This window comes from Pseudorasbora parva, chromosome 7 (genome assembly GCF_024679245.1).
Source record: "Pseudorasbora parva isolate DD20220531a chromosome 7, ASM2467924v1, whole genome shotgun sequence".
NCBI lineage: Eukaryota > Metazoa > Chordata > Actinopteri > Cypriniformes > Gobionidae > Pseudorasbora > Pseudorasbora parva.
In genome coordinates this window covers 33,552,771-33,575,454 of record NC_090178.1, presented here as the reverse complement: position 1 = coordinate 33,575,454, position 22,684 = coordinate 33,552,771, and the positions used below count along the sequence as shown (strand labels likewise).

The 22,684-nt window shown below is 38.4% G+C and overlaps 2 protein-coding genes across 5 annotated transcripts in view; one reads left to right on the top strand and one right to left on the bottom strand.

Annotated features, from left to right (window-relative positions):
- The first annotated feature begins 6 nt into the window (after positions 1 to 6).
- ccdc106a (coiled-coil domain containing 106a) lies at positions 7 to 20,708 on the top strand. 2 transcript variants are annotated; one of them, XM_067449142.1, is made up of 9 exons: positions 7 to 155; positions 598 to 676; positions 778 to 879; positions 5,567 to 5,752; positions 6,404 to 6,454; positions 6,755 to 6,985; positions 10,077 to 10,286; positions 10,380 to 10,683; positions 12,598 to 20,708. In XM_067449142.1, the coding sequence occupies exons 2-9, from the start codon at positions 622 to 624 to the stop codon at positions 12,620 to 12,622; spliced, it is 1,164 nt and encodes a 387-aa protein (XP_067305243.1). In that variant the 5' UTR covers positions 7 to 155; positions 598 to 621; the 3' UTR covers positions 12,623 to 20,708. The 2 variants fall into 2 exon arrangements, with proteins under 2 accessions (XP_067305243.1, XP_067305244.1); XM_067449143.1 differs by having other exon boundaries at positions 21 to 145.
- The window catches only part of arhgef5 (Rho guanine nucleotide exchange factor (GEF) 5), a 20,074-nt gene continuing 18,098 nt past the window's right edge, over positions 20,709 to 22,684 (bottom strand). For 2 of the 3 annotated variants that reach the window (XM_067449139.1, XM_067449141.1), the window contains exon 15: positions 20,709 to 21,764. In XM_067449139.1, the coding sequence (XP_067305240.1) occupies positions 21,628 to 21,764 (137 nt within the window). In that variant the 3' untranslated portion in view covers positions 20,709 to 21,627. The remainder of the gene's footprint in view (positions 21,765 to 22,684) is intronic. The other variant, XM_067449140.1, reaches the window with a different exon arrangement.

Here is a 22,684-nt window from a genome sequence, read left to right as displayed (position 1 = left end):
CGTCTTCCTTCCCGTTGTTTTTAGTGCTGCTGCTGAGGGTAATTTACTTGTTATTGTTAGCAAGCTGGTTCTTTCACAAGCACACAGACAGATGACAGTGCACTGAGACACACTTCAAATACGTGACAGGGAAGCACGTCCACGAGTGAGCAACGGTTTGTACATGTTTGTGCTGTCACGTGACAGAAATACGGCGCTTAATTGTAGATTCTGTCTTAACGTTGTAGAGATTAGCCAGTTTGCTAATGCAGTTGAACAAATGATGCATTATGCATCCATCATTACACTAGCCATGATTATGTTTGATTTAAAATAGAATGCAGCCCATGTCATAACCATGTCCTGTTGTTATAAATGTTTTGATTGTGTATAGTGTTAAGTGAATGGTAGAGACTCACAGTCAGTTTACTATGTTGCATGCGACAGATGCTGGTCATCTGAAAGCTCGATAGATATTTAATTTACCTCATGTGCATGTATGTGATTTAACGTTAGTCGCATGCGCATCTGCATTCGACGCTATGCAGAGAAAAGCAGAAAGAGGAGATAAAGTAGAATAGTATTTGGGGCTGACAGACGCTCTCTGTCTCAACTCAGATCATAAACTAAACTGACGGAAATATGAATGATGCGGATCCAGCCACGAGGAAGCACGCGAGTTCCCGAGAGTTACAGAGTGAGTGCACACACTTAAATCGCAGTTGGTATTTATTTAACGTTGCTTGTGACCTGTGAATTATTTCCCAGAAGAATAATGCCCTACGTGTTTTTATTAAGCACCCAAGAATGAGGATGCCTATGAAATCTCCATTCCCTTTGAAGACAACAACTTTGAGCAGCAGGGAGGCTTTTACAACCAAAATGACCAGAACTTTGATGGTATGTTCGGTTGATTACCACTTCTTTCTGCTGTAATTCTGCAAATTCTGTTGCTCAGGTCCTAACTGTTCACACCAAGTATGAATTAGCAATAAAGATTTTTTTTTTAAGAATAGCAAAGCCCACACCATAACTAATGATACTGGCACAGAGTGAGACTCCTTGTCGCAAAGCAAATGGGTGGAGCTTATGTCTAGCTCCTCCTTGCTAGATGTCAAGTTAAGAGGATCAAATGTAATATGGGCCTAATGCCAATTATATAAAATGTATACTTCTGCGTCGAGTGTACGCCGTAGCTACGTCGTAGGATGTAGGGGTGTTCGATTCCAGGTTTTTTGGAGTCGACTCAGATTCCTGACTCCCACAGTGGGGGTCTATGGAATCGACTCCTCGACTCCATTTGCTTTAAAACAGGTTAGAAATCAAAATTGCTGTTGTTACACACTTAAATTATTTCCTCCGACACAAAGTCCTAAAATCCTCTTATTAAAACCACACACTTTTAGCGTGGCCATCCAAATTAGTGATGACTTTTGTGGCTATCAACGTTTATCTGTATCTATTGCCAGCACATCATTTTACATAGGAAAAAGTCAGGGAAAATCGCACTCTATTGTCGCACGTGATTGTCTTAAAATGTGTGTTAAAGATACTATACATAAAATAATGCACACTATTGATGGTTTTCTTCGTGATGTTAGTATTTTTATGATTTATGGTTAGTTTGATCACGGTTAACCACGGGAAACCAAATCTATATTTATTGCAATAATATATACCGTCAATTAAATTAAAGCCAGCATTGAAACATATAATTAGAAACCAAAGTCGCTGTGATTGTTTTCACACTCAAATAAATGTGTGTGACAGTTTCTTCAAGAGCTCTCTGATGAGGTGTATTATGTCACGTATTACCTTGTGGCTTGCTTCATTCAATTCACTCCTAAGTTATAGTGCACTCAACTGCCATGCACTTCAGATGAGAGATTCAGTAAACAATCAGTAAACGAGTGATTTTGGACACAGCAATAGAGTCGACACCGAGAGTCGATTCCTGTACTGGAGTCGACCCCGACTCAGGGGCTATATTGGAGTCGACTCCCCATCACTAGTAGTATGTGTGTGGCGCGCGTACCCTACAACATACCCTGACGCAATAGCTTGACGTGGTCATACTCAATTCTAGTCTGAAACTGCTCCATTGGGCTGTAATTATGGGGTGTGTTTCAACCAAACCAGGAAAGACATCAATTGGATAGACCTACAACCAATCAGGGCAACGAAGCGACGCATTACGCTAGTCAAATGTCAACAGAGCTCAACTGCACTGTGTTGCCAAGTCCGCTTTTTTTCCACGGGTTGTTTTCTATGTCCGTGGGTTGAAGCGACTATTATGTGATATGTAGATCCATGAGTGAATTTTAGCAGGCAACCTTACCAAAATAACACACATTTAACCCCTACAACACAGCATTTTTGCCCGGAGAACCCCCCGAGAAGCTATTGTTTTGGGCTTGTAGTTGGCGAGTTTAGTTGTACAAACTTGGCAACCCTACTGCACACACGCTGGAATAAACGATCTTTGCCAGTGTTGTAAAAAAATAAAAGAATTGAATGATACACAGAGTATTTACCCAACATGATCATCATTTTTGAGAGAAATAGTGAAGGTGAATGCCTATACAAACAAGCTCTCCGTTTAGGATTCGAACAAATATAATCCAAGCCCCTTTGATGACGTGCATGATTACGTTACTGTTGATCATCTGTCCGTCATCGTCTAAAGCCCGCCCTGATGATTTCATTGGTCCGAACAGTTTCTGTTCGGGGATAATCAAGGCCAGACCGAACCGCCTGACTTAAAAATGTTGTGGGTGGGGCTGAGTTCGGCTGGCATCCAGGCTACTGACGCGCACCTCTCCGTAAAGCCTTGTTTATACTTTCGCCTGTCTCCTCTGCGCGCGCTCCTCCCCAAACGGACGAGGCGTTTATACTTGACGCACTCGCCGTTGTGCTATTCTTTGAAACGACAAAGGGCGACTCGGAGTAATAGTTCTATAAACCAACAGGAAAAGGCGTCGAGAAGTGGGCTAATGTACACAGGTGATGATATTTATTTTAGTACATTTCACCAAAAAACACACCACAAAAGAATCGTGTAAAACTCAGTAAGCCTTGGCTTGATATTATTACTTGTGACAGGAGAACAAAATATGCATTAAATTAACGATCTCTTAAATATTTCCTAATTTCAGTAAACTTTAGTGTCGTAATTTATTTATTTATTTAATTAAACATGGATCTTTATTTAAATGGGCTTATTTCTGCTTTTCTAGGCTCATTTAGTAAATATAAGCACCTAATTTGTATGTGCAAACTGGGGACCGGTGTGATATGTCATGCTCGGCTAGATTCGCCGAGAACTCGTTCATCTTCGGATGCGGAGCTACACGTGGAGTTACAAAAAATGTAATATGGTCACGGGTGAAATATGGTCTTGTGGACCCAACGCGCACGACCGCCCCCTCCGCGCTGACGTCATTTTTGACGATCTGGACACGCAAATGCTGCAAGACAGAACCAATCGATCACAGAGAGAGTGTTCGCTCACTGATGACTGTATTCAAACAGAGCTGCGTTTCCAAAGCTATTATCGTAAAAAAGAAACCATTGATGCTTTTAGAAAAGCAGCCCAGAACAATGCTCATCAGAATACACAAAAACATATGTTTGAGTTAATTCACAATAAACAAATGTGCCTGCATAGTGCAATCTTTACATTTAATGTTAAACATTGATATTGATCATGTTCTATTGTGTAATGTTAATATAAATCATACAGAATCAGAATAAAAAGGATGTATTTTATGGGTGGAACGTCCCATCACCTTATGAAAATGATCCATGGTTTATTTTTTACTACAATGACCGTAGTGTTTGTAGATTTCCATAGTTACCACTACAAGTAAACATTTTAACCATGTGTAAACAAAAATATGATCAAATAAGTTGCAATTAAGGCATATGAATACCTTTCAAATATGTTAACTGGGTATCTTTACCAATTTGACTCTTATTAGTAATTTAATGAATTTAATAATTAAAATTTTCAGTTTAGAAGTATCGGTATAGATATTGATGATACTGGCCTTGAAAGTATCGGTATCGTATCGAAAACAAAATAAGTGGTATCGGCCATCCCTAACAAGTCACTTCTTTGGCTTTTGCCTTGAGACTGGGGGTTACCATCACTATGCCTGTGGACACTGCCCACTAGCAGTCTTCATGTGTAATTGCATATTGACGCGGACAACAACGCGGAAGTATAAATGAAAACCAACGCGTAACTTGCAGCATGGAGGATACGGCGTAAGTCCAACGCAGAAGTATAAATCAGCCTCAAGTCTACCCACAACTCTATCCCTCCACCATGTTAGACCGCCATTTGACTTTCATAGAAACTAAATCATTGGAACCCTCCTCCATCAGAATCTGACTGGAGCGCGAGCATTTTAAACAACAGGCGTCATAAAGCGTGTGCTTATTATTGTCTTTTGGTGTGGACTCTGTGTTGGTGTGGGATCAAACGTGAAGTGAATATTCGCATCGCGTTACTCACTTACTTGATTACTTGTTTTTCCGCGTCACTCGTGCAAATTAAAACATGGCGTGATAAGGAGTGTGTTTGTTCACTCACAACAACAAAGCATTTCTTTCTGTGTTAATTTTGGCTAATTCCAGTGCTAGCCAGTTCATAGTAATGTAAAACTTATAGCTAGAATCAAGTAACAAAATTACTTTTTGAAAATATTTTCAAAATTAACCAGGTATTCCACCTTCCTTGCTTACTATTCTTTAAGGTATCTCCTTTTTTTTCTCCAGTCTCTGTATGAATAAAAAGAAGTTGTCATAAATTTTGGGGTTCCTGCAGATGGATACAATAACACTCTCCTCCATTTTCTGATACAACCGGACGTGTCAATACGCTCTTCGCTGATTGGCTTGTGCGACAAAGCGCCATGGGAATTTTCCACTCGAGTTTCAATTTTTCAATGTGTGAACAATTTCTATTGTTCTATTTGTTTTTGGTGTGTAAGGGCCTTTGCTAAACCTAATGTCGTTCAAGGCCCACTCGCACCTATAACAAACCAATGGACAATAACTTTCTGTCTATCATAAGCATATGCTGCAATTATGACGTCTGTTGCCAGATTCTGATTTGCTGTCAATGTTTTTATCATTCATCCGCTGAAAAAAACAAATCTGAAAGTGATTTCAACAATATTGTTTCTCTTTGCCTTTATCCTTATAGTTGTGGTTTGGGCATCCCTATTCTCACAGAATTAGAACAATTATTAACTTTATTGTTGTAGTTATCAAAACACAAATGAAGATATTTGTAATATTCTTTTATATTGATTTTTAATAATGAAAATCATTGATTCTGGCTCATCAAGTGCAGTTGAGCTTCTGTTTTTTCCCATATTTTTTGTGCTCTATGTATGTTCTGTCTTCTGAAGACGTTAATTAAATTCCTATGGATTACTTTGATGTCTTTTTGTATGAAAGTTTTGAGAATATTAGTCATGAGGGTGAGTAAATGGTGACAATTTTCATTTTCGGGTAAACTAACCCCCTAAGTGCTGTATGCCAACATGTGATAATATCTGCTTATGTTGTGATACAGGTAGTGATCCGCCAGCACCGAGCAACTCTTACCTGTTAATCACTAACTTACGGACACAACTGCAGATCTCACTGGAGAAAAATTCATGGCTGCAGAAGCGCATTGAGGACCTGGAGGAGGAGCGGGACTTCCTGCGCTGCCAGCTCGATCGGTTCATCTTCTCAACCAAGAGTCAGGAAAGCAACGGTAAGGCGAGGAGAGAAAGAAGCTGTGTCCCAATTCAGAGGCTGCATCCTTCTAAGGATGCAGACTTCAAAAGCCACACCTTCAAAGCCTGCAAAGGTCGAACCAAGCATTTTTAAACAGAACTGTCTAGCCTACGGAGGATAGTTCTTTTTACCTAGCATCTTTGACAGCTGCTGTTGAAGACCGGCTGTAATGTTTGTACTGGCCTTTTTTGAAAGTTACATTCAACAGTCTGGAAAAAAAAACAGGGTTCACAACCTGTCTAAATATGTTCACCATGGTCTATTTATTTACATAAATTATGGACAAATATATAAAATTGCATCTTAGTAATATGTCAACATTTGAAACACTTTAAAGTTTTTTGTATTTGTACATTTGTATCATTAGATATTTGACTAAGTAGAAACCCAATTTCAATGTGTAATTCAGCAATTTATCTTTAAAAATCATGTTGTCACTGGTGCGCAATTAATTCTGGTGTGAAAAGGAAGTTTATTTTGGACTGTGCTGTTACCCTTCATGGAAAGAAGGTGATAAACGGTTGTATTTAATAAGGATGTTCCTGATCATGTTCTAGTGATCAAGGCTGCAGTAAAACATCATCTAGGGGACTAAAAGTTTAAAACTGAATTTCTTTTTTCCCTGCAGGCAATGATTCCAGGAGTTTCTCTTGGAGGAGGAGAAGAGAAAATGAGCGGGGTAAAGTTTTATTTTATTACAGTTTTATCTATATATATTTACAATTAGTGTGTGTAGATGCAATTTTATGTTTAGCTTAACAGCTTATTTTAGTTAACAGAAATGTTTGAAAAGTTTTGGTTTTAGTTCATAGTAATAACCTTGTGCAGAACATGACTAAACCCTTACAAAAACATAATACTTTAATAATTACTAGTTGTTCCTTTTCCCTTCTGGCCAAAGTCTGATCTGTGTACGATAAGGGGGAGTGCGTTTACTGTAATATAAGATCAGAATCAACTATAATCATTAACGTTTCAGATCAACAAGCAGAGAGCCAGCGGTCAGCAAATCGTCAGTCGTTCCATCAGAGGTCAACCCAACAGACTTCAGCCAATTCCAAGCCCCTGGGCTCTGTTCCCGGTCCAGTCAGTGCTCAGATAAATTCCATGTTTGGACCCCCCCACCCCCAGCCTCTCTTACAGGGCCACGGTGGCGGCAGCACCAGCAGCAGCTGCAGTAGCAACAACAGGTCCCTCAATGAGCTACAAGGTGTGTTTGAAATGTGTTTTAGGCAAGCGGCAACCTCCCACGATCTCTCTTGAAGCCAATACGGAAGTAATGTAAAATGCAATTCCTCAACTGCCCACTAGGGACAGGCTCCAGAAGGGAGCAGAATATCATTGAGCCCCATGTTCAAATGCCCAACTTTACAGCAGAAAAAAACATGTTTACAGCCTGGTACAAATTGTTTTTTTTTCCTGTATCGCTAATTTTGCCCTTCATGACAACTGTGAGGGGGGTGATTTTTTTTTTATAACTCATTCGTTTACATTATATAAAGTGTTAAAGTTCTGCATAATTAAGGGCGTGGTTACTTTGAGTGACAGGTGGATTGGCATTTATACATTACATCTTCTAAGCTCCGCCCACATCCCAGCTTTTTGCCCATTTTCTGTTATCCGGGAGTGACGTGCGATGACGCTCTAGCAAGATGGCGATGCCCAGCTCGTCTCTACTTTACGCTTCAGAACGGGCTATCCTATGGGTGACATCACAGTTATCGTCACACTAATTATACTAGCCTACATTTGAGTATTCCATTATAATAGTCTATAAAATTTAAAATGGAACATTTATTGTCCAACAACAAGTATTTTATGTTTATGTATATTTTAGTCTGAATTATTGCACTTTTATTCTTTTGCACTCTGTCAGTTTGGCACTTGTTTATGGAAGTCTAAATTTAAGCAAGATTCACTTCCACCGTCCTCTTCTGACAGCAAAATGGGAAATATTGCATGACTGTCTAACATTTACTGATGGAGAGTATGCCAGTGAAATGTAAGTTATGAACTGAGGAAAATACCTCATCTCAAACATATTAAACAGTATCTTTCAGAACATGTATCTGTCAAAGCATCTGACGGGGTGAGCCGCTTTAAACTATACGTGTTATATAGCGTTAGTTCACATAAAAAGTAAAATTCTGTCATTAATTACTCCTTCTTTTGTCGTTCCAAACCTGTAAGACCATCATCTTCAGAACACAAATGAAGATGTTTTGATGAAATCCGAGAGCTCTCTGACTCCTCCATAGACAGCAATTTAATTACCACTTTCAAGGCCCAGAAAGGTAGTAAAGACATTGTTAAAATCAATGTTTACATGTGACTCCAGTGGTTTAAATTAATTTTATGGAGCGACAAGAATACATTTTGTGCACAAAAATAACAAATTTATTCAACAATTTAATTCTAGCCGGTGTCAGTCTCCTACACAGTTTATGCTGTAAGCAGTGCAGCATTTTCGAGTTCTACAGCAGCCGATGCTGTACACATGAGCACCATGACACATACATGTGAGGATGATGTGAGAGCTGCGCTAATTTTATTTGAATTATTTGAGAAATAGAGAGCTCAAAACAACATCCTTTATTTTAAAATAAAAAACTTTTGTTACACTGTAAATATCTTAAAGCTGCACTATGCAACTTTTCCGTCTGCAAGAGGGCGCCTATCCTATTTAAAACAAAGGCGTAGTTTGATGACACCAGGTTTAAGCAAAGAATCTTGAGACGTGATCTTCACCTCACAGCCGATGGAAAAGAATTGGGATAGGACTCGGCAGAAATCATGTTCATGGATGCGGTTATTAACATTACTGTAGTATGAAGCAGGACAGTGTTTTGGAGATGAGCAAGGCCACTGGAGCAGAGTCCTGCACGGGTCCATTTTTGAAGACCCGCCCCCGCCCGTACCCGCAAGGTTTAGCACCAGATCCAACCCGTGACCCGTAAAAATATCCAAATTAAATCCGCACCCGCCCAGACCCGTTAATATTTGGCCCGTTACCCGACCTGTGCCCGCGATAAATCACACACGCTAAAACCATTCAAATTAAAATGCTTAATTTTTTATCTTGCACCTCTCTCAACATCAACAGCGTCATGAATGGGGCTAAAGAAAGAGGCGAAAGTGGCTTTAAAAACTCGTTGTCAACAATTTCATATAGGCTAGTCCACACACCAACTTTACTTTTACTTCATCCATTGCTACTCCTGCAACGCTCGCTCCATCTGGGCTACGAGAGGCATCAACAAAAGTTTCAATGTCGCAGTGGTGGTGACGTGATGGTAAAATGGCATATCGTTGTTGCGTGTTTGTGTAATGGTAATTTGGACATAGATATTGTAATAGCCTACAATATGTCCGAGGGGGAAGAAGGAGGCGGGAACTGGCGAACATTTAAAAGACTTTAACCAAACAAAACTAAAGTAACGTGGGCAGCCCCTCACGGACATCTGCAACGCGCACACACATAATAAAACGTAAACACAACTCAACGTCAAATCCAGATCTGGTGATCTCTCCAGATCTATGCCTCCGAGCTCCCTCAGAGGACTCGAGACCGGACGCTCGCTTGCTCTCTCTCTCTCTCGCTCGTCCACCTCGCCACAGAAATATTGCACATATTTTTAATCCGCGCTACTACCCACCCGCACAGAGTTAATCATCCGCCCGCATCCCCGCCCGTGAATTTTATAAATGTCACAATCCACCCGTTTTAGCCACTTTTATGCAGGTCCCCTGCGGATACCCGCGGGTACCCGACCCGTTGCAGGACTCTGCACTGGAGCTATTGTTACACAAACACACGCCTTGTGAGCAGAGGGACTTTTATTATGACGGGACACAGTTGCGGCTGCCATATCCGCTTTTCCGGTCATGAGTATGAGGTAACGCAGCTCGTTTTATCATATTAGATACATTTTAAACTGTGTGTTTAAAATTATGTAATGACGTTACTGCTGTGTTACACTTGTTCACACTGCTAAGAGTAAAGCGCTTCTGCAGAATAAAACCCGAAACCGAGGATAACGCAGATATGACGCAATTGACAGGCAACTCTCTCAGACGCTATGCTCAGACGTCCCAGTTCCTTGGCTATAATAGCAATTTTATCTCAATTTACAAACAGTTGGAAACATTTGGGGTATTGTAAGAAGAACTCAACTGAACAAAATATTTAACACTGGCCTAGTGGTTTTTGAATATTTTACTGCATACTACATACATAGTGCACCTTTAATATATATATATTACAATGCTTGGCTCAATGACATTTACTTTTGCTGCCACAGAATCCCTCTCTCTTCTGGGAGATGAAGAAGAGGATGACTATCTTGAGGATAGCTACCTGGAGGAAGAGGAAATGATGTCGGGAGAGGAAGTGATCACAGACAACATGTCAATTCGGAATATCGGCGCAGCTGGAAGACCCTCCGGCAGTCATCCAGCTCTGAAGAGGAGGAGGGTTTTCAGAATCGCCAGAGGGAGAGAGAGACAGAGAGGTGAGCGTTCAAAGTGAGGAAACATGAAAGGCAAGTGATTTTTCTATTTCTGAAGCCTTGGTCCTCTTTCTCTCCTTTTTGCTGTCGTTCCAGTGAAAGACGCAGCAGGTGTGTTGTTCCGCTATAAAAAGATCCTGGTGACATACCAGAGGCTAAAGAATATGTCCAAGGCCTTCCAGATCCATGGTGTAGATCGTAACACGGTGGCCTCGACCACACCCATCGCTGAGCTTCTGCTGGTGGCTCCAGAGAAAGTGGCTGAGGTGGGCGAGTTTGACCCGTCTAAAGAAAAGCTTCTGGACTACGCCCGGCGCTGTCACATCGCCCTCGACCCACAGACTCTCAGCAAAGTGCAAGCTCTGAAGAAGAACAACCTCCTCCTACCCATCTCATACAGGTATTAATACATGCATACGTACAGTAATCACCATCCTGGTAAATTACAGCAAAATTATCTAAACGGCTTTTCCAGTAAATACACACAAGTGACAACATTCTTTTAGACAAGATACCATTCACACGTTACTAAAATACCAGTAAACTCTGTCAGTCATTGGAAATGATCATTCTATCTAACATTTGTTTGGTAACACTTTATTTTACAGTGTCCTAGTTACATGTACTTACTATAGTAATAACAGTAAATTATGCATAATTACATGCCACTAACCCCAATTATATACTAAGTACATGTTGTTAATTATTATTACTCAGTACTTGAATATGTAATTACTAGTGCTGTCAAAATGAGTGCATTAACGCATGATTCATTTTTTCAGTTTAGTGTTTTCAAAATATTGAATGCAATTAACGCAGCATCTGTTTGTTCTGTCATCCTTTGGCCAGTGTTACATGATCAAACTCTTATTCATGCAAATGCTTTTAAATTAAAAGAGAATGCGCTGTCTGTAGGAAGACATGTGCCAGTGTCACGCACACAGACAGCGCACCAGAACTGAGTTGCCTTTTGTGCTTGAACAAACAATAACCCACAGAATTATGCCAACATTTCCATTTTGTCGAGTATCCTCATAAGAGCAGTCTTAAATGAGTTAAATATCGTCCTAAATGTATGTAAAGAGCTGTGAGAAAATCAGATGTGCGTGACTGCACGCGTAATTTTCGGCAGCGGCAGATCTCTCTGTCATTAATGTTAATCATGTTGCAGAGGATTAATCTATATTTAAGACTGTAAAAGTGTTTGATAACTATTCAATTTCTGTGTATTAATTATATATGAAGGCCAAGGGTAAATATGACATTTATCATAATGGTTTTATGGGAAGAATGTTTTAATTTTGCATAAAATTAAGTTGCTATTTGTATTTGAATTCTAAAATGATTAGAATATAAAAATATAAAAAACTAATACTTACAGAAAAAAAGTGTTACCTTTTCTCTTTTTTTTTTTTTACAGTTCTGAGTGACATGCAATAAAGGGATGATCACACAGAACTCAATTTTTTCTCTTAAAAACACAAGACTCATAATAGTTACTAGTACTGTGCAGTTACTACAATACACAATAGTAACTGCAGTGCTGTTGAATTGAAATTAAGGCAGAGTTTTGCATATTGTAATATTGTAGAAATACAATTTCAACAGAGCTTTATGATTGGCCCAAAGCAGACTTCTTACGTCAGTGCCTTCTGACCTCATGTGTGCTCATACCAGTAATCTTATTCTTTGTTTATGAATGGCATGATCATTTTCTGGTAATTTACTGTTAATATAACATTACAACTTCTCATACCAGGAAATTGCCAGAACTGATTTACCAGAATTTTTTAATAGTTCCTGTTCACACATGATCTCTTTAAAGGTAATTTACCTGTAAAGATTGTATTGTGTTAAAGAGGCTATTGTAAAACTTAAAATGTCCTTTTTACTCATTTCCTCTCTTCTAGAAGACAATCATTGTACATAATTAATAAGCTAAGTAGTTAAAATTGAATGGCTTCTGGCCGAGGCCTGTGGCAATAAACCAAGAACTGTTCTCATGTTCTTTTTCTCTAGATAAATAAAAAATTGCATACTAAAATTTTAAACGATAATTTTAAATGTTACAAATAAATGTATAATTTTTTCAAACTTGATTTATTGTTATTTTTCTCGCTCCGAAAACATGAGTAGAATACATTTTTGTAAATCATTCATGTAACCATTCTTACATAAACTGTTACATTTAAATTTCATGTGACAATTTAGATAACAAATGTATAAATAATTGAGAAATACACACAATCCTGTTTAGACACAAACACTTTCATAAACACTGACCATTTGATTGTCTTTTTTTATGCTCCTTTAGGTTGAAAGGAACGGATAATCGATAATTGGAAGAATTAGTGGAGTGATTCTTATCCTGCTGTACAGTGAAACCCCTTCACTGTATTTTAATGTACTACACATCTACCATCTCAACCTCCACATTGTGTTGTTCAGATCCACTGTGCTCTGAACCAAGTCTACTATTGCCTCTGTTTACTCACTCACAGAGCTAGATGCTCACAGCTGTGGGTGGCCTGCACACTTGTGCTTTCAGCTTTGCTATTTTGGAAGACAACTTGGTTCTCAAACCCATTTTACCCCATTGTTTCACAATGGACTTCATAGTATCTGTTCTGATTGATTGTCGCTACGGTTGAAGCTAGGGATGCAAACGATTAATCAATGATTGGTTCTTTGTTAGAGTAAGTAGTTTTGAGGTGCATGCGGATCGTGCGCAAAACACGTGCAGCAGGCACACAAGGAAAAATTAAGCGAGCACACTGTAGTTAAACGTATTAGTCTTCAAGCCATGCAATGGATTAGGAAGGCTAGCCTTTTATTTCTAAACATAATTAAGAAAGGGTCCAAAATAAATTTTCCAAACAAGTGGTTTTGCTGAACATAAGAACTACTTGTGTAAATGCCACAATAAAAGTACTCAGAATAAACAATACCCTGGTGGATGACTGATGATCTTCCAGCTCTGTTTCAGCTGTGCGCTCCTGTTCTGTTGCCCACAGTAAATCAAGACCTGTCAATCTGAGCGATTGAACCAATCCAAGCACGCTTTAGCTGCTTGCGATTGTCCCTATCAACTAAACCACCGGCCTCAGCTGTGATCCAGTTTCAATTGGTTGAACTTTCAAATGATGTTGGAAAAGTCCCGAAAGTCCTGTAGCTTTAAAGTTCACCCAAAAATGAAAATTGTCATTATTACTCACTCTTATGTCGTTCCAAACCTGTAAAATCTTCGAAACACACTTTTCAGATGAAATCCAAGAGCTCTCTCTCTCTGACCCCTCCATTGACTAACACTTTCAAGGTCCAGAAAGGTAGTAAAGACATTGTTAAAATAGTCCAGTGGTTCAACCTTTAATTTTATGGAGCAACGAGAAAAAATGTTGTCTGCAAAAGCAAACAAAATAACGACTTTATTCAACTGCGGCGAACTAACCCTTTAACCAAGCAGCATATCATGTCTCGCCGTGATCTACGCAGTGTCTTATGTGGAGCAAATGCATCATGTGTACACTGTTTACACGTGCATCAGCGCTTATTCACATAAAAACTTGGTAGAGTTTGGCCTCTAACTGAAACAAATATACTTGCATTCTGCTAGGTGAGCCTTTTTCAACGATAAGTTCTGTTATGTACAATGATTTTACCAATTACGTTTTCATTTAAAGCAGTTATTTTTTTCATGCTATGAAAATAGAGTACTTTTAATATGTCAGAAGTGACATTTAAAATATGTTCATTTAAAAACACTTAAGTGATGGTCATATTCCCTATGATCTTTGTAAAGCCAAGCTTCTAAGCTTTGAAGGCGGACATACACTGTGCGATTTCAGCAAGGTTACCTACTCACACTGTACAAGCAGATTCCATGCAATGTTAAGCCTGAGCTCAGGATTTATGTGCTCACACTGTGCATGTAAAATATGCATGATAAACACCCGTGTCAGGTTGCGCTGATAGAGCATATGATATGGTGTACTACTATAGAGCGATGGTCAAATGATCATATTAAGAGGATTTAGCATATCCTATTTATGTAATAAAATAATTAATAATAATATTAGGGTATGCCTACTTTTATTATTAAACTGATATTATTTTGCTTGCCCGCAACAATTTCATAATGCATCAATGCATAACCTGTATAAAAGATTAGATTATTTTACTCCTCATTAAAATGTAATTATATAAAAACATTAAGGCTGATTATATAATGAATTATAGGCCTATTATTAAAATAATAATAGCCTATCAGTCTCAATGAAAAGAGCAGCTTTATTTCAAAAACAACTTGCTTAACACGAAATAGGTCTACTTCTCTTCTTATTTACTTTTTTTATATAGTAGAGGTCGACCGATAGCTAGGTTGGACCTTGCTTGCCGATAACCGATTAATCGACCGGTAGTTTTTAAAAAGATACTACATTATAATAATAATACATAAAATAACAGGTAAAAAAGCAGTGCTGAACTTTATTACAAGAAATTTAAAAAAGTACTGAACCATGAAAATGTGTTAAATTTCATATGTAAATATCAAAATATTAAAATGAGTTCTAACAGAAAAAAATTATACAGAAAATAACTAAAACATTAAAATATTACAAATAAATGTTTCTTTAGCTATGACCTAGAAACATGTATGTAAATGTCAGGTTACTACATAAACATAAAAAGACTGCAAATCACATTTGTTAACTGATGTATTTATTTAGCTAGCTTGCATGAACTAAATGCATTATGTAATGTACATTTTACAGCATGTATTAATATTCGATCAATACAATTCTACCTTAATCATTCATGGTAGTTCACAGTGCATAAAAAAAGGTTAACAGATAAAACTAACAATGAATAATACTTCTATAGCATTTATTAACCTTAACTTAATGTTACAAATTGAATATTATTGTATTATAAATCCAAACAGTTTGCTTTTTTTTAACACAACGGTTTTCTTATCAAAATAACAACATATATATTGACGTCTAATGCATTTATATTTCTGTTGGATGCATGATAGTTTCTCACATCAAAAAAAAGTTTCTCAGTTACATCGTTTTAAATGCTTGAGGTAACCGTTGCTGCTAATATTAGCGTCCTGTCAGCCTCGACAAAGTACATATACTGCTGTTCTTCCCCTGCTAAAGCATCTAGTCAACAAATCAATTACTTTATAATGATTTGGCAACATGTACTGAAGTGTTCTGTATTCATACCGTTTCTCTGTTGGTGTTTTAAACGTGCATCAGGTGTGTCAGCGCGCTCTGTGAATCGCGGAGTGTGTTAATGTAAACAATCAGTGATAGTTTTTCATTTGGCCTCTAGAGGCCGCTCTCGCGCTATATATGCCAGCAGACCCTTTTCAGAGCTCTCGTAGGCTACTGTGTAATGACAGCAGCCTTCTCAGCAACAGACGCAAACCGGAAAAACTATCGGTATTGATTTTTGCCGATAACCGATTGTTCCACCAATCAGCTATCGGTGCCGATTTAATCGGCAAATCCGATGAATCGGTCGACCTCTACTGTATAGCCTAGGTTTTATGGGTCACGAGAAATATTAAGAAAATAAAATAAGACAGTTGTACGTTTTCTGAATGTATGTTGAAGTATAGTTTATCTTTCATTGACTCGTTTTTTTTTCACTTTCTGTAGTGAATAATTTACTGATTTGAGATTTCACCGACATAATTCTCGCACAAACTCGGCACACTGTGATATCCACTGACTCGCCTTCCTGATTTAAAACAGAAAAAGAATTTCCAATATTGCGATTTGACATTTTTATTTATCACCAATTGTCAAATGATGGACAACAGTTCATATTTCCTGTGATATTAAATTTAAGTAAATTATTAAATGAAGTGAAAAGTGAAACACTTAAATTTATGATCAAGTTGCTGAATTAAAAGAGCTGCTAGATAGGCTACACAGTGGTTTGGAAGACTTGGATTATCCACGTTACTACATGAACTGGAGGCATTTAACAGTTTGCTAAATGGCTGCTGTTTGAAAGCTGACAAAACTTAAAGATCTCCCACTTTTCCTATTCTTTCTTGCTGCATTAAAGATGAAATGGTTTAACTTCTGCTTTGGTGCAGTGAGGGTAAAATAGGGCAGTCAGTTCGTAGCTCTGCTTCAGCTGTGTGATTAACTCACGAGGGGCAACCAATATTTCTGACATGCCAGAAATTCATCTGACCATCGGTTTATCGCCTCTCGTTTCCCTCTGTACACTGCACGAACACCTCACGACAAAGCTGAAAATCAGCACGACCTAAAAGAATTTGTCAGAATTCGAACTTGGACGAAAATCGCACAGTGTATGCCCAGCTTAAAACAGCACTTATTTTGTGTTGGTTATGCAAGTGGTTGTAAAGTGATTATTAGTGGCGCACTGCTTTGGATTTAAGAGGTTATAGGGAAAGTTAACTCAAAAATGTTGTCATTACTTACTTACCCTCAAGTTGTTCCAAACCTGTATGAGTTTCTTTCTTCTGTTAAACACAAAAGATGATAATTTAAAGAATGTTGGTAACCCGACAGTTGATGAAAACTTCTATAGAAGGAAAAAATACTATGGAGGTCAATGTGGCTCATCAACTGATTTATTACTAACATTCTTTAAGCTATCATCTTTTGTGTTCAGCAGAAGAAAGAAACTCATAGAGGTTTGGAATAGCATAAGGGTGAGTAAATGATTCTAACATTTAATGATTAGTTGATCGTTAATTTAAACAAGGGTTTAATATGGGAATTTATGTAAATCGACATCCCTAGTTGAAGCTCAAGAAACTCCCATCAAACTGAAATGTGCTGTGAAGACATAAGACATCAGCCCTCTGCTGTGCAGCTCTATAGCAGTAGGCCTGTGTGTTGTGCTGAAGTTCTCTTTTGGGTCATGAGATCCACTCAGTGGTCCCAAATCTGTATCTCATAGCACTTACCTGACAGTCAACCTTATAGTCAATGGAATGTCTAAAGGGAACGATCGAAAAGAAAGTGTTACCGACATTTTTACTAAGATGCAGTGCACACACAGACCCACGCACTCCTCCCGTTTCAACACTGTGCTCCTGTACACAAGCGGCACCTGTATGTTCTCATTAGAACCCCATTGGATTTGATTTGTGGAGTGTTTGTGCATGTCTCCCCTAATCAAGCCCTGCCTCCTATTAGACAACACTGACTGTTCAGCATGTGAAAAGTTTATATAGTGTAAATCAGTGATAATTCTTGTTAAAACAGTTGGTAATAGTTCTGGTCTAGTCTAGTACCGCATAGTGCAGAAGATAATGATGTTTGAGGAGTTGAGTGAGTGCATGAGTGAGTTTTCTGTCTTACCTGGTGCTAAAGTTCTCATGAGTATGTGTGTGTGTTTGTCGAATTCACTGTGAATGTCAGGATGTTGGGTTTGTTAGTATGCAGCAAACTTGAGATTTAGACTATCCATGGCTCCTTTGAGCACGTATTTTAAAATCCAAGTGGCAAAAAAAAAGAAAAAAAAGGCAAGTTTCTTTTTACATCACAATCTTCCTCTTCCTTTCCATCAGATAATGTCTTCAGGAACACTAAAATAAGTTTCAGTTCGTTAACATTAGTTAATACACAAGTTGTCTAACTAATAAATGCTATATATAAAAAGTATTCATGTTTAATGTTAACTTTTAAGTACACTATTTTTCATTGTTGATTTTTGTTCATAATACACTCATTAATGTGTATTTATACAACATGAAATTCTAAGAATTATTTTACGTGAAAATTAACATGAACCTGTTTTGTCCTTTTACAAAGTCTTAATTTTGTTTTTGTGGATTATTAGAATAAGTTTTCATGCTTGAATATTCAAAAACACCTTGTTTTCCCACATATTTTACATCGTTGCAGCACCTCTCTTCTAGTCTGTCAGTAATGTTTTGTTTCAGTTCTGGGGGAGGATGAAACTGCATCTCAATCAGCTCCTTAGTTCAGTAGTCAGGGCACTGATCGGGGAGTCGTCCATTTTAAGGTCTGTCACAATCACAAAATCCTGCCAGTGCACTGAAACGTTTGCTCCCTAAAAAGTCCCACAATGCACTGTGAAGACCAGGGAGCATCGATGCTCACTATGGCTGTTTGAAATTTCCCCCCATATTCTCATTCACTATTCCCTACATTCCTCCACTAGTATAGTCCACCTTAAAGGAACTATATGTAAGAAATGTATTTAAATTAATCATAAAATTGCCCTGATATGTCACTAGACACCAAGAAATCATGTTAATTTCAAATACTTATATCACTGACAATAGCAGTCCGGCCAGGATATCGTCATTTAAAAGTTGTTGCAGCCCTCAACTGATGTTGATGTTGACATGTGTTTTGGCGGGAAGCTCCGCCCTCCACCTATCGACCAATCACGAAATCAGTAGTGTCTGGGCGTCTGGGTAGCCAGATCTGTAGATCTACAAATGTTCCTGTGGATCTTGCAGCCTATCTGGCAACATTGAGTTAGGGGGGAGGGCATAGTGATTGCAGTACCAGTTTTGTCCACAATCTTACATACACTTCCTTTAGGGAGTGGATAAAAACGAGTGAGTGAATTTGGACACTGAGTGCACCGGAAGGGCTCCCGCTTTTGCGGTTTGTGCTTGCTGTTTAATAATCATTGAAACTTAGCAAACTTGCAGCTCCAGTAGAAATGAAAAGATATACCTTTAACTCTGTCATGGAAACTACAACTAGCATGTGTAAACCTTAATTAAACAATTTAATAATTAAGTAAAAAGGACATTATACCTGTATGATGATGATATGCTATAACCACATTAGACCAGCGGTTTAGAAAATGGGTGGATGGATGATTCAGCTACGGTGCCATCTCCTAGGGAGACGTGGGAATTCATTCAGTGCATTATGGGTATTCTCTGACCTTTGAGCGTACATCAGTTGTACACTCGTTATTGCGGTGCATTGTGGGATTGAATGAGTGCACTCGATAACGTCCACTATGGTTTCCGACACCACTACAAATGGCTGTCCCCTCAAATAGTGAGGCTCCTATTTAAGGGTACAGGCAGCGATTTCGGACAGCCTTGGAATTGAACTTCCAACGGTTGATAATGACAGTATGAGGGACACAAGGCTGCAATATCGCTGAATACCGCATATTTTCACGATCATTCGAATATACTCCCGGGAATATACTTTCTACTGATACAAAGCCATATGCTAAATCGCTGAAGTAACGCTTTAAGGCTAAAGGGGGCGATTTCGGACACAGCCTATATTCCCCTTAAAGGGATACTTCACTGCTCTTTCATATTAAACTATCCCTTTAAGGTTCTGAAACACAAAAAAAAAATCACGTGAGCCAACCAATTACTCACCACATTATGACTCGCGATAGATGCTAAAATACAAAATATGTGATTATATTTCAGTATGAACATACATCACTAGGTAATGAACTTAAACTAGCTAACATTTATCATTTGTTTACAGCTGAAATGTAAATGTAGCAAAATATTTATCATAATGTGATTTTTAAATACAATAAGACAGTGTCAGAAAGATAACAGTTTTGCTGTTGTTCATAAATACCAGTAGTAGATGTTTTACAATGTAGATTTCATGTTGGCGGAAATCAGTGTCTCAATGTGTAGTGAGCCAGGGTCCTTACCAGTACCTGAATTTGTGTACTAGGATATACAGATTCAAGACCTAGGGAAGCTAGGGAGCTGATTGACTTGAGACGCATCATTTCGACTGGTGACAGCGCACTACTAACGCAACCAGATAATTACTAACCTATTATTTTGCATATACCTTGGGTGGGAATGATTTACATGAGGACTACTGTGAAGTGTACATTCCCAGAAGAAACCTCAAGACTACAATCGAGGTGTTTCATGGCTTTTAGAGTGAGAATTTTACCCCCCTTTGAAATGTGACTTTGTGCTTTCTTCTCAGACATTTTTCCTGCTTAAACGGCAACATAATACACTAAAGAAAGTTGAAAATGTAAAAAGGCATAATACTTTTTTCCCCATTGTTAGTTCATGAAACCTCATATATGAACTAATGTTAACAAATTGAACTTGGTCGTGGTTGAAGTGTTTTGTTCACATTATCTTGTACTTTTAATGTCATTTTACTCTGTAACCTTTGATTACGGGTCAGGGCTCAAGTAGATTTCAGTTTTGCCTCAGGAACCAATCTTTTGTGGATATTTCAAAATATAGTTCAGTTGATTGTAAACCCATTTTTCACTGTCATGTTTTTTTGTTGTTGTTTTTCTCTCCATGTAGCCAAGAAGCTGTTTATGGTCGGGTCTTTTCTTGTCATACTGAGAGAAACATTAATGAGATGAATTCGTATTGATTCTTCATATTGTAAATGACACTAAAGCATTTGATTTCCTACTGAATCCTGTGCCTCTTTACTCTTTTATTCTGATTATTGCTTCCTAATGGCCTTCCCATAATTACAAATAAAAATCAAAGTGCACTTGATGAGACTACTCATCTGCTAAACCATGAAATGTTCTTTCGTGATACAAATTATCAGTTTATTTTAAAGCATATTAGAATCATGTGCCACTCTGTTTGAACAGGGATGGAATTATTCCCACCCTGAAAAAATAATACTTTTTTATCTTTAAAATTAAAAACCTATATTATGTACATTGTAGGTATTATGTACATTGTTATATCCTTGGGTGTTCAACCCTATTTTTGTTCTTAAAAAGTATTCATCCTGAATAAAATGAGCACAATTTGTTAAATTTAGTCCATTTTGTACCTTGCACAACAAACTCCTCTTTAACTCATATTTCCATGAAGCTACAGTCAGACAGAATTGATATTCCACGTTGAAAGTGACGATATTTATAAATAGCAGGTGTTCAGTGTTTTCCACTCTCGTGTCCAGCTGTCGTCGCTCCTCAGTGAGACAACCCGCTCATAAAGAGGAAAACCGACTGTGGTCCAATTTTCTGTCCAGGAGCTTCCAAATTATAAGATGTTTTTTTACATGACGCTAAGATAAACACTATGGAAGCTGCATAGATGATCATTAGGAGCAGGTACTCAGAAATCATGAGATATCCAAGGAGCTCTTTTGGCGCAATTCAGCATCTTCCCCCGAGCCTTTCTCGGTTGTGGAGTGCCCTGACATGGGCGCGGCCAGATCGCCCACATCACCCGTATAAGCTCTAATACATACACAAAATAAATAGAAACTTCCCACATAAATCCAAAATTCTTGAAGGTCTTTTTAAACAAAACGTTGAAGTAAAATTGTGGTTGAAAAAGTCTATGAGAACCTTGAAGGATAAACGTATTCCTTCACATTGCAGCAGTAGCAATTTTCATGGTGTCCAGCAGGTTGCGCTTTCTTGTTTTGTCGCTGACTATTGTCTCCAGGTGAGACTCTGGGGCCCAGCCACGGTGCCTGTCTGACAGACGGGTTCCTTCCACCCAGCCTGAAGGAAAGAGAGAGGGTTCCATAAAATTATTTTTTGTCAAAACATCCATTTGCAATTCAGTAAGTCTGCTTGTAACATAACATCAGCATCATGCTTGGCATGTCTAATAGGAGGTTGTATCTCCATAGTCATCATCCAGCTCAATTTAGTTCAAATTTTATTCTCAAGTGATAGTTCAGTCAAATCGATAATATTGCTGATTATGTTGCGTAAACCCCAACTAAGCAAGTCAAAGGCAACAGTGGCAAGGTACTACACTTATATACAGTTTGTGGGAATATGACCTTCTAGGGCAAGTGACAAAGCATCTTGATTTACTGACAAATCCAGTTTCTGACTTCTACAAGACATTCTGAAACGGGTGTATTCAGTCTTGCTCCTGGAAGCCAACCTTCTAGCAGAGTTTCGCTCCAGGTCTGATTAAACACACCTGAACTAGCTAAACTAGCTAACTTGCACGCAGGTATGTTGGAGCTACAGTAAGCTCTGCAGTAAAGGTGGTCCTCCGGCCGGGAGCAGGATCGAACGCCTTATTTCTACAATAACCTAGATCAGAGGTTCCCAACCCTGGTCATGGCTACTCCATGTTGCAGACACTTAGTTCAGTTCATGGAGCTTACCTAATGAGCTGATGATTTAATAAAGAGGTGTGTTAAATAAGGAGCGATGGGTTCCCAGGATCAAAGCTGTGTTCAAATCACCTCCTAAACCCTCATTCATTATTCCCTATAGTCCACTTATATAGTCCATTTGAAGGAATGACTGTAAACGAGTGAGCAAATTCAAAGTAGAGTTTAGATCCTCTGCCGGAGCCCTCGGGTAGGGTCGGGCTTGATTTTTTTGAGCCCAATCTAAGCTCGAATTCAAAGCTGAGTAATTATGACTAGTGTCATCTCTGTGACACTAGTTTTCTTAGT

Coding starts and splice junctions, on each gene's coding strand:
- ccdc106a (XM_067449142.1), top strand. CDS start 622: ATGAATGATGCGGATCCAGCCACGAGGAAGCACGCGAGTTCCCGAGAG. Junction 5,753..6,403: donor CAAGAGTCAGGAAAGCAACG/GTAAGGCGAGGA, acceptor TTTTCCCTGCAG/GCAATGATTCCAGGAGTTTC. Junction 10,287..10,379: donor AGGGAGAGAGAGACAGAGAG/GTGAGCGTTCAA, acceptor CTGTCGTTCCAG/TGAAAGACGCAGCAGGTGTG.